Here is an 11877-nt window from a genome sequence, read left to right on the forward strand (position 1 = left end):
TCCACTGAGACAGGTTCATGTTTGTAAAGGAGTCTTTTGAATTATTTTTTTTTTCCCTACTGCATTCAATCTGGAATCTCACCCCTCCCTCCCTGCGGTCTGGAGTGTCCTGGTTTGCAAACTTCGGGCTGATCTACAGTACAGTTGGTTTCCCTTGAGAACTGGCTTGTTGGGAAGGTGGGAGAGATGGTGGTGGTGGCCATACCTGTAGGAGGAGGGAGCCCGTGTGTGTATTTCTGACCACATTGTTCCTTGGTGCCACCTCCTGGAATTGGAAACAAAGGCATGGGCCCAGGCAGCACAGAGAGGGTTAAACTGACCTGGTCTCTGACATATTTGAAAGAAATATAATCAAGTTAATTCACTGCAAGGCAAATTCAGTACCTAAAGGGCCCCCATGTTAAATACAGCACTGACCTTTACCGGCTGATTACACAAAGACGACACAATTAGATTAGTCCAAGACAAAAGGTCAAGCACATTCACACTGTGACCATTTTTTGCTACCTTTTGAGGCGGGGGGGAAATTACATCCCAGCTGGAGGGGTATTTTGGAGAGGAAGAGAATGGGGCTGCTGTACCATGTTCTGCCTGGTTCAGATATGTTTGGAGAGTCAGGCAGGGCCTGGCAGTGTGCTTGCCCTGAACCTTTCTACGGTTGTTGGGCTATGTGGTGGTGGGAGAGAGAGAGAGAGATCAACACCCTGCAGCCCACAGCCAGCTTTTCCCAAGACAGGCTGAGCTGAGTAGAGGTCATGTCCTGGTGATCCTCCCCGCCCTGCCCAGAGCTGGCAGATCTAGCTCTGGTGCCTCTTGTCCAGCATCATGGCTGAAATTTGCCTCTGGAAGATTGTTGGGCTTGGTCAGCACTGAGAAAGGGGATGGCTAGTGGGTGCATGCATGTGTCCCCACCCTGCACAGCAATGGCCCCAAGGTGTCCCAGGCCATGGTGGGGAGAGCAGGGCCAGGACACGGTGCTGAGGAAGCAGCCTGTGGAAGCACAGCGCTTTGTTCCTGCCCCACAGCGTTGGCAGCAGGGCAGCAGTGTGGCTGGTGGTGGGAGCAAGCAGCTCTAGAGCACAGCAGTGCTTTTTGATGGCCGTTCCTTCCCTCGCCTCCTGCAGCTGTGGGTGCTTGGCCATGACACCTGCCCTTGTCCTACTGCAGTGGTTTAAACCTGCCACACCAGCCTTGAACTCCCGAGTTCAAGTGTGTGCTTTGTCACTGAGCTGCCAGGGCTTTTGGGGGAATCATTTAATCTCCCTCCTTCAAATTCCTCTGAGTTGGAGAATCCCTTTGTGCTGTCTAGCACTGCCTGTCCATGGCACTCTACATGTTGGATTAAGCATGAATTAGTTCAGCCTCCAAACCAGCTGCTCCCCTGAAGCCAGATTTGTTTCCCTGGAGAGAAATATCTTGCTCCAGATGTTGGAGGGAGTGAGTGGCAAAGCCAGGAATAGGAGTAGGAGTCCTGACTCCTGAGCGCTGCCTGGCATGTTTGGATTCCTTTCCAGGAATTGGAATGAATGGGCAAAGGCACACCAGGGACTTTCAAGATACTGGTTTTGTCAGCAGCTGTCTGCTGTCTTGGCCAGCAGTGGGGAAGGGGGACGTGTCAGCAGGGTGCGTTAGCCAGGCTGGGAGAGGCATCTGTCTCAGAGCCCGTGGGGCAGTGGGAAGCCTGGTGCTGTCCTGCCCTGCTGTGTCCACCACTTTTCTCCTATCCTGGCTACCTGTCCACGCTCTCCCAGGGACTGCAGTGCCCATCGCTGACCATTAAAGCTGAGCTGGGATCCCCCCAGTGCTGTTTGAGGCTGACCCTGGTTGGGACTTTACTCGGGGCCTTTGGGAGGTGAAAGGTGAGCCGAACTCGGAACAAATTAGTTCCAAGCAGAAGTTCAGCCAGTTACTCCAGATTGGATCCTTTGATTTCCGCAACTCAGACTCCACTCAGTGATCTGTAATGAGTGACTCTCAGAAATCCTCACATTGCAGCACTTTGTTCCTGAGCTCACAAGTCAGCCCATTAATGGGTAAAGGAAAGGACCTTGAGTCTAAGAAGTCTCGGGTTCAGAGTCAGAATTATTTGACTTTTAAGCTTCCTTTATCTGAACTCCTGCTGACTTCTTGTTTTCTGAGCCTGTTTGAAAGCTAGAAGTTACATTGTTAAGATCAAACATTCTCTCTTTCCAGATGGAGTTACAATATCTGTCTTTTATATATATATTTTAATATATATAGTGTATATATACCAGGGTGTATATATATTCTTCTCTTTTTTTTAATCGTTCTTTCCATTAAAAGAAACTAGACTTGTAAGCTCTTGTAAATTATAATGTAAAACATTTTTTTTAACCAGACAGTTCCCAATTTTGCCCGAGGCAACTGCAATAGCTGTGCCACGGAAGGCAATAGGAAGGTGATTAATATGAATTTGTGACATATTTGAAAGATGGGTCTTTTGCCATATAAAGATTATCAAACACATGTGCTCTTCCCCATTAATTCTGCAGCCCTCCCAGGAAAGCCACAAAGCCCAGCTCCTTTGTTTCCAGGGTGGGTTTTTGTTTTTTTAAATGTACCTTTCGGTCCCCTTGATTACCCTGTATTTGATTTTTATAGGGCATCTGCTCACTCTGCTGTGTGGGTTCTCTGGCCCTTTTATTTCCCCCTTAATCGGATCCCACGAAGGCAGCGGTGCCAGGGCCTCTGACGAAATCCGTGTGTGTGTTGTATTTAACTTTCAGCCGTGCAAATTCCATGCTCTGTTTGCCGTCTGCCCGGCGGGAGCTGGGGGCCTCTTCCCGCCAGGGGAGGCAGCGGGGCCTCCCACGATGAGCTCTGCCGCCGGGAGCAGGGATGGGCAGGCCTGCCTCGTCCGGGTCCCTGCTGCCTTGTCGGTCCCCTGGACGCTTGCGGGCTGGGGCAGTGGCTCTGCAGGCCTTGGGACAGGAGAGGGCTGTGGGGCTGGGCACAGCAGGCACCAGACTGCAGTCACTGTGCCAGTGCAGCGCTGGCCTGTGCCACTGCCTGCGGTGCCTGGCGCCGTGGGGACCTGGGGCTCGGGCACCTCGTGTCCCTGCAGCAGCCAGCACACGGGTACCTGGCAGCTGTGCCGTGTCTGGGCACCACACAAGCAGAGCCCAGCTCTGGGTGCTGACCCTGCCATGGCTGTGGGCAGAGGGTCTGTGTGGCACCTGGCACAGTCTCACTGCAGGGCAGTGCTGGGGCTGGGGAATGTCCCACTTGGTGGCAATGGCCCTGGCTTTCCTAGGGCTGGGTGCATCCCTGGCCCTTCTCTGTGAAGGGGAGTTCCCCGGAGCTTGCCAGCCTCGTTTGGGCGTATTGGAGTGCACTGCCCAGAAAAGGGGTAGGTTTTTTGAGGAGCCCTGGTTTTCTGTCAGCCTCCTGATCTGCTCCTGGGCCACATCACAGCAGGTCTGGATGGCAGAGGAGCATTTCCAGGCTCTGCCCTGTCCCATGTCAAACCTCCCTGGCACAGCTGTCCACAGCACAGAGCTGTTCTGCCTCTGAGTGTCCTACTCCTTAGGGCTTGGTGCATGCTGGCTTGCTTGGTCAGGGCTCTTGGGGCCACCGAGTTCTTGCAGAGCTCCCTTCCTCCTGACCATTCTCAAGCCACGTTCATGTCAGGGAGGTATCATTCCTGTGAGGGTGCCATCCCGCCCCTTTGTCACTGCTGGATTAGCTCTGAGCTCTGTCCCTCCTGTCATGCAAAGACCTGGCTCTGCCTTCAACCAGGCAGTGTAGTCCATTTGGCAGTGCTGCTGAAGCCCTGGGGCTAGCTCTGAGACAGGTGGATGTATTTGCCACAAACCAAGTGCTTCTACCTGCTGTTACTGTTTTTTTCTTTTTTTTTTTTTCTTTCCTGTCTCCCTTTTGGAGCAGAGAAATTGAAGGGAGTTGGCCTCCAGCTCCTTCTCCATCAAGAGGGTGAAGAAGCCATGAGCACTCTGTGCAGGGTGAGGATGAGGAGGTGCTGGCTGTCCTGGAGCCCCTAGGGACAGCTAGCTGCTTGCAGCCATGGTACAGGACAGGAGCCTTGTTGGGGCAAACACTGCAGTGCTCCAGAGAAAAGTGGGAGCTATCTCCTGCCCAGTGCCATAGTCCGGACCCTGTCTGACCTCTGGAGCAGTGCAACCTCCAGGCACTTGTAGCAGGTGCTGGAGAGCTGCCCCAGAGATGTGCAAGGCTCTGCCCCGGGCCACCCATGGCTGCCCTGCGGCCACTAGCCCTGGTGCATGGAGCTGTCTCACCCCCATCGCAGGCAGGCTGGGTGCCACTGACCCTGTTGGGAGCCCACCTGCCTCAGTCACCAGATGACAGCTGGAGTTGCTGCAGCCCCTGCTGCCTTTGAGGCTACCATGTCCTGAGCCAGGCTGCTCCTGTGCTGCCCACACCAGGCTGGAGAGCTCCTTCCAGCATCCCACCTGCCCAGCCCTTGTGCAGCTGCTCTCTTCTAGTAACTCTTGCGTGCCCAACACCTGCAAGTGCTGCCTTACCTTTGTAAGGGGCTGCCCCTGCTGGAAACACTCGTGTTGTCCCCAGCACTGACTGTCAGTAGAGTTCATCCTCCTGCTGCCCTGCCCAAGGCTTCAGTCTGTGGTGGGAAGCGCTGAGGCATTGCAATGGGAGCCTAGGTTTATGTGTTGCCCACTGTGGGCACTGGTGGCCCTGGCTGTGTGCCCTGCTCTGGGCTGATGTCCACCTGCCCACCCTGCGTCCCCTACACCTGCCTTCCATCATCGATCCACCGTGACAATGTCCTCTGAGTCGCATTCTCGCCTGCAGGAGTAGAGGGCAAAGGCCAAGTTCTTAGTTTTCATAAAAAACTAATTAGACGACTCCCATCGAAAAAGGGTCAATAAAGCTGATCAGGGGCTGCACAGATGGAACTGGTAAAACCCCTGTGACCTTTAAATGGAGCAAGTGGGCTGGACTGCCCCTGCCCTCTGGGAGCTGCCCACTTGGTGCTAGCTGGATACTTGCATCCCTGTCACCCAGTGGCACTCTGGCATAGGGCAGGTTCCTTGGGCACCCGGATGCAGTGGTGGTTCCTGCACCCCACAGCGTTGCACTCGTGGGGCAGAGCAGGTGTCCCAGGGCCCAGCAGAGCCACACTGGCTCCATTCTGCAGCCAAGGTGCTCCAAATGCAGTGGCAGCTGTGTGGGTACAGTGTGCCAGGCTACAGGGTGGGGTGACAGGTGCCAGTGGGAGGTAGTGGTGGCTGTCACCCTGTCCTGGGCAGAAAACTGCGGGAGGCGCACCCATGGATAAGGCCCAGCTGTGATGGGCTGGTGGGATCCTCAGGGCAGAGCTGCCTTTGGGCACAGGCAAACCCAGAGGTGGTGGTGGGGCTGGTGCCCACCCACAGTGCCCATGCTGGAGAGTGGGGCAGTGCTCCCAGCAGCAGGGAACCTTGTCCGCCCTTTCACAGCCAGAACCCTTCTATGAGGAGCATGGATGTGCCATACCCCAGGGAGCACTCTACTCCCACATACCAGGTGGCACTCCCCTCCCTCTGCCCCCATACAAACTTGCACATGCATGGGCACAGCCCGGGCTCCTTTACCCCCAAACTTTATTCATGTGGCACATTTACAGCAAGGATTGGAATAACTAGACAATGAAAATGCTGGGGTTGCATTATCGGTTGGTTTAACTGGAACACCACACACCATGCAGTCATGTACCGCCAAGTTCAGTGCCTGTATTGCCCTTCTGGCTGCCGTCACCGGCTTCGCTCCAGGCCATGCATGCACGGGCCTGGGGCTGCAGCCTCCCTGCAGGTCAGTGCCCGGACGAGGGCTCCATTCAGCAGGGCCCTGGGGCTGGGTGACACTGAGAGGACGTGTGCCCTCAGCCCGCCCCACGGCTCCCCCCAACCACCCTGGCCAGCCGGGAGCCCACCCAGCCGGAGGGGATGTGCTCGGCAACTCTCTCAGGCAACAAGCCAGCTGCTGCTGAGCGTCCGCGGGGACCTGTGAGGGGCACAGCACGTGGGGGGCTGAGCCTCAGCTCGGAACCGAGGGAGGTCGGTGGGGAGCACGCTCAGGGGCCCAGGGCAATTTGCAGCTCCCCTCCTCAGGTACCTGTGGGCCGGGGGCCAGCGCGCGCTGGCACGTCCACCACCGGACACGGACACGGTGCTGTGGCGGGCCTGTCCCCCATGGAGCTGGAATTGATCGGCAGGGACAAGGCAGGGCTGGGCATCCCACCCAGCCCCACAAGAGGCACGAGCAGACGGAACGGGGATGGGACGGGGCTCCATGCGGACACTGTCACCTCCCTCCTGCCGCCCGCCTGTCCGCTGGGCCCCTGCCTCACTGAAGGGAGCCCTCCGGGACCCTGCAGCCCACGGTGGGGCTGCCAGGGGCTCTGCAGCGGAGAATACAGGCACTTCACCTTGAACATAAAGAGACGGATCGCGTTTGTCACATACAGGAGTCAGAGAGGGGTTAGTGTTGACTCAAAAAGGGGAAAAGGCGCTCAGGGGAGAGGCGGGGGGAGCTGGCAGGGAGGGCGAGGGGCCGTCTCGACACTGAGCCTCCGTGAGTGCTGCCTGAGTGCAGGCACACATCGGCATCGCTGCAGCAGCCGTCGAGGCCTGAAAACATAAAACCAGAGAAGAGAAAGAAGAAGGGAAGGTGGGTATGGCCCATGCCAGGGTGGAGATGGGGGATGCTCTGGCTACGGGGTGGGAGAGGGAGGACAGGGTGGGATGTGGAGGGAGGGACGGAAATCAGGAGCCAAAGAAAAAAACGAACTACAAGTCTAAAATGTGGTGCAAGCGCCCTACGCGGCTGTCCGCTAGCATGGCATAATGTCCGGAGCAGCCCAGAGAGGGAGTCACATCAGGTCTACACAGATTTGCCTTCCCATATATACAACCTCTACTGGAGTTAACAGCTGAAATTGAGATTTTTTTTGTGTCGGTTCCTCTGGCCTCAGTTGCCGGATTTTTTTTTTTTTAATGCTGGAGCCCATCCTCCCCGCCTCGCCGGCACCGGGCGCATGCAGCCCTTGCCTGGCTTGCCTCGGGGATCAAAAAGGTTTAGAGGTCTGCTTGAAGATGAAGCCTCTATGGGCCAGTGTCTTCATGATGTTGGCAATGTTCTTGCAGTCATCTAAGGAGAAAGCACAGAGATACTGGGTTAGAGGCATGATCCAAACAAGAGGTGCTGGAGCAAGTTCCAAATCTCATGCTGGGCCTGTGTCCTCACCAGTCCAGGTACTCTGTCCCAAGGACCTTGCAGTGATGTGGTGTGATTGCAGAGTTCCCAGTCCCAGCACTGGCCACCTGCATCCCAGTATAACCCAGTGCTGAGCTGAGATGGATCCATGCCCTGGACATGAAGGTCGGGGGTCATCCATGTCCCCACCAGAGCCAGCCCGTGGCGCCTCCCTATGCTCACCAACCAGAGTTTGACAAGCGGCAGGTGGCTGGGATGGCAAGCCACAGCCACTCCTGGTGCTGGGCTGTGGCAGAGCAGCAAGATGGGAAAGGGGAAGGCTCTGGTGTTATTTACCTGGGACTAAACTCAGGCACCGTTTGCTAAAATAGAAGCTGGGCTTAAATTGATTCCTAGTGTCTATATTTCATGTTGAAAATTGGCTTGTAAATCCATGTTTTGATCTATGAGGGCCGTCTCCTTAAGAAAAAGCAAGAGTAAATGTGTAATTTCTCCCTTGACAGCACACGGCGCAGAGGCGATCCTTCTTCCCGCTCCCCTCCGTTTCGGGACAGCTCCACTCGTTCCGATTACCTCTCTTTCTTCCTCGCCCCACGCCTTGATGTCTCCATTTCATTACCGCCCGCCCATTTATCAAGCTGTTACCGTAAGGGTGACTTTGCCCACTTGCGTGTGGCAGCGGGGCCTGGCTGACACGGGAAGAGGGTGCCCCGAGAGGGGGGTGCAGGCAAGGCCCCCCTCTCCCCGCTGCTGCTGGATGGATGTTGTGGTGGAGGGAAGGCTGCATCATTACTGATGTGTAAATGATAAAGAAGCCTCCACATCCATCTCCCAACTGTAAATCCAAGGAGTGCTTTATAATCAAGCTACAGCGATAATAATGTGAAATTAGGTCTCTCTATCAACGGGAGGAGGCCTTTTAATCACAGCTTAAAGGGTGCAAATGCTGTTTATCATAATTGAACTGTATCCGGGCTAATTGTGGCCATATTTCACTGTCTAGGAGACAGCAGGCTGCCTGCTGACAGTGCCGCGTGCCGGATTGAGGCCCCCCGCAGCCGGGCAGCGCTGTCCTGCTGCCAGGCATCTGCCTGCAGGGATGGGGCTGCCCGGCCTCCTGGATGCTCCCTGCCAGACCAGCAGCACTGCCCATCCCTGCTGTGCCCAGTGACCCGCTGGCAAAGCCATTGCCTGTTCCCCAGTGTCTGCTGGAGGTTCAGGATTTTCCCCATGTGCAGCTCCCCAAGGGGCTGTCATGAGCTGCCAGGGACCCTCCCAGCTGATGGCTGGAAGTGAAAGAGGTAACATCCCCATCAGTGCCACGAGCCTCTGGCGTGTCCCCCAAGACCCTCTCGTGGCACCCCTTCCTGTCACTCATGTGCCAGACAGGGACAGCAGCTGGGCATGAGGACACCCCAAAAAAGGAGGGGGGTCCCCAGCCCACTGGCTGGCGTGGGGGCAGAGGTGAGCCCATCTCTCTGTGCCTTTGTCCTCTCTGCTGCCCCAGGTGACACTGATGGCTGCATAAGGCCCCTGGAGGTGACAGGTGTCCTGCCCAGCCAAGCCACAATGCCAGCTCCTGCTGCTGTCACTTGTTCCCACTCAAGCAATCCCCTCACTGTCCTTAGGATCACCTGCTCCATCTCACTCCCCAGACAACTGAGCCCCTTGGAAAACCCTCAGCCCTTGGAGCCAGCTGCCAGTGGGATCTAACAGGGTAACAGTGGCTTGAAACAGAGGTAAGAGGAGTGCAACTGTCTGTGGCCAAAGTACCCCCACCCAGCCAGCTGTGGCCCGGTACCCCCAAAAAGAAACAGCAAAGCAAATCCTGGAGCTGTGGCAGGTGGGTGGCAAGTGAGCAGTTTGGATGGGAAAGCACAGCCCCAGGTGTCCCACTGGCAACCTAAAAGCCTGCAGCATTGCCCTGAGCTGGAGTGGGCACTGCGACTTGACAGTTGCTCCATATTGGTGAGGGGGAACTGCACAGAGATCTGGGCAGCTGCCAGAAAGGCAGCGAGACCCCATGGCACTTCCTGGGACTCCCAAGCTGGTCCCTGGGGACACTGTCTGTGAGCCCTGTCTGCTTCCTGCGCCCCATCATTTGCCACCCCAAAACCCCAGTGTGCTCTGTTGCCAGGTGCCAGCGCTGGGAGACACCCTGAACTCTGAGCTGCCACCCTGCAAAACTGGTGGGACCCCGTTAGGTCAATGCCACCCACATGCCCATGCCACCAGTGCTGTCCTTGCTGTCCCAAATGATGCCACGGCCCCTGGCAGTGAGCGTGCCAAGCTCGTCATACATCATTTAGTGAGACTCATTCCAAATCAGCGCTAAGGTAAACACGCTTATTATAATTATCCATGTAAAAAAAAATCAACAACAGCAGAACAACTTTCTAATATGCAATTACAGCCATCTATTGATTTTACAATGTAATCCGCTCCGATTGATTTAATAACACAATTATAGGCTGGCTCTCGGGATATTAGAGTGGGAGATTTTCATAAACTCCAAAGCAAAAAACTAAGCGGCTTTTAAAACAACACAGTCAGATGGCTGTTTGGGGAATTATTAACAATATGAAATCCTCTAAATCTGGCCGTCGTTACCTTGTGAAAGGAATTTCTATTACAAAAATGGCAATTGACAGCCTAAGAGAGCGCGACCGGGATTGCTCTGCTGCTTTTCAGTGCTTAATCCATCGCAAAGGTGACCACGGGGCAGGGGACAAGCAGAGTCCGAGGCTGGCAGGAGGGCACAGGCAGTCCTGCCCATCCTGTAGCCCCCACCCAGCCCAGCTCTCCCTGGGGGGCACATGGCTGTGGCGGTGCTGCCTCAGCACCCAGGCTGGCACCCACCAACCTGTCCCATCTGGTGACCCTACCTGGGGCCGGGGAGGCTGGCAGGTTGTGGAGCCCCCAGCTTGATCCCCATCCTGGCACACTTGGCGTGTCCCAGCCCCAGACACCTCCAGGGGCCTGAGGGGTGCCCACCTGTGTCCCAAGGCTGAGCAGGGTGATGGGGTGAAGGTGGTCCCACGCTGACGGGCAGCATGGCTCTGCACAGGCGCACACACGTACATGCGCCCCCGCTCTCCTCCCGCTCACTCCCTCAATGTATTCCCGACTTTATGGGCACATTTTTCTTGTCAAGCTGACAGGGTTGCTAAGTGGATTTCTCCCTGATATGCGGACGGATTATCACATTACTCCAATGTCCTACACAAACATATTACTTTATATTCAATAGCCCTAATGAATATAAACTGCTTTTTCTTTTTTTTGGGGTGGGGGGTAATCTATAGATTTTTAATGAGGGCACTATTAACTCCCTCCTCTTTAAAACAGACTTAGGTGCAGCCTCTGAGTAGAAAATCAATGGTGTTATTGTAGGAATATTGTATATTGATATTGTAATAATAAGATGCAATTGATTTAGGGGTGTTGTGCGGTGTGTGTGAAAGGGGTGAGCCTGGGGTTATCATGCAAACAGAGCAGTGGCTCTGCCCTGCCTCCCTGCCCCTCACCTTGCTATGCTGCTTCCGAGCATCGCCCCATGTCCCCGTGCAGTGGCCCAGGATGGCTGGGGCTGAGCTTGCCCTGAGGTGCTGCGTGCCGGGGCTGGTTACCTCTGGGACTCTCCTTTAGTGCAGCTGCCAGTGCAGTGTGGGGTAATGTGACACCCCAGCCTCCATCACCCTGGCTGGCTTAGCCCACCAGGTTTTAACCCTCCTGCCCCGTGTGTTTCAGCATTACCCACTATGACACCACACTGGGCTGACACCCTCATTTCAGCCCTCTCCATGTCCTGCCAAGCTCTCGCTGCAATGACAGCCAAGGACAGTGACACACGCACACACATGGAGCAGCAGGACACTCTCCTAAGTTTAGGCTGGAGTTTGTGGTCGTTCAGCATCACTGGCTGTCTTGTTCTTGGAGGGGCACAGACATTCCCATTGCACTCCTCTGCCGAGATGGAGGCAGAAAACCCCCAGCCCATGGCACTGGGCTGACTGCCTGGTGTGTGCCCTCCCACCAGCCACTGCACGGCAGCACTGCTGTGAACCCAGCACGAGCTCAAGGATTCCATCAGTAGGAGTCTGCGCTGCTGGATCGGGCTGCCAGGAGCAGCAATGCTTACTCCAGGAGAGCATCACCTCCACACCCAGCCCAGGCACTGGGGAGAAGGGTAGGGGCTATGTGTGCTGCCCTGCCAGCATTTCTCCCACCTCTCCCACAGGATCAAACCACACAGACACGTCCACCACGGGGGGCTCAGGGGGGCTGAGCGCTGCTGCAACTGCCGTGCGCTGGGCCGAGACGCTTCCGGAGCAAGGAGAGAGCTTTTCCATCCCAGCAGCTGCCCCGGTGGGCTGTGGGTGGTCAGGGACTGCAGGACCCCCCCAAACATGCTCATTTGGAGGCAACCCCACTGCACCTGTGCTGTGGCCGGTAAGACAGATCACCCCCGGCCCGAGCTGAGCAGGTCCATATTTAAACTGTCCCCATGCTTTATGGGCTGTACCAGAACTGATGCTCAGGCGCCGAGGGGCCATTTGTCAATGTTCTAATGGCAGATTACTGTTAATGAATAATATCACTGCTGCCTTTGTATAACAGCTCCCTGCAAAGCGGAAACAGGTCTGCCCGGCCACCGCCACCCAG

General features: G+C 55.8%; 2 protein-coding genes across 6 annotated transcripts in view; both read right to left on the reverse strand.

The window, feature by feature from the left end:
* Positions 1-11877, reverse strand: part of KIF2C (kinesin family member 2C) — a 425302-nt gene that overhangs the window by 13988 nt on the left and 399437 nt on the right. The window lies entirely within an intron of this gene.
* Positions 518-11877, reverse strand: part of ERI3 (ERI1 exoribonuclease family member 3) — a 135124-nt gene continuing 123764 nt past the window's right edge. For all 5 annotated transcript variants that reach the window (XM_068199144.1, XM_068199141.1, XM_068199143.1 and 2 more), the window contains exon 8: positions 518-7146. In XM_068199144.1, the coding sequence (XP_068055245.1) occupies positions 7064-7146 (83 nt within the window). In that variant the 3' untranslated portion in view covers positions 518-7063. The remainder of the gene's footprint in view (positions 7147-11877) is intronic.

The sequence above is a fragment of the Anomalospiza imberbis genome, chromosome 9, assembly GCF_031753505.1.
Source record: "Anomalospiza imberbis isolate Cuckoo-Finch-1a 21T00152 chromosome 9, ASM3175350v1, whole genome shotgun sequence".
Lineage (NCBI taxonomy): Eukaryota > Metazoa > Chordata > Aves > Passeriformes > Viduidae > Anomalospiza > Anomalospiza imberbis.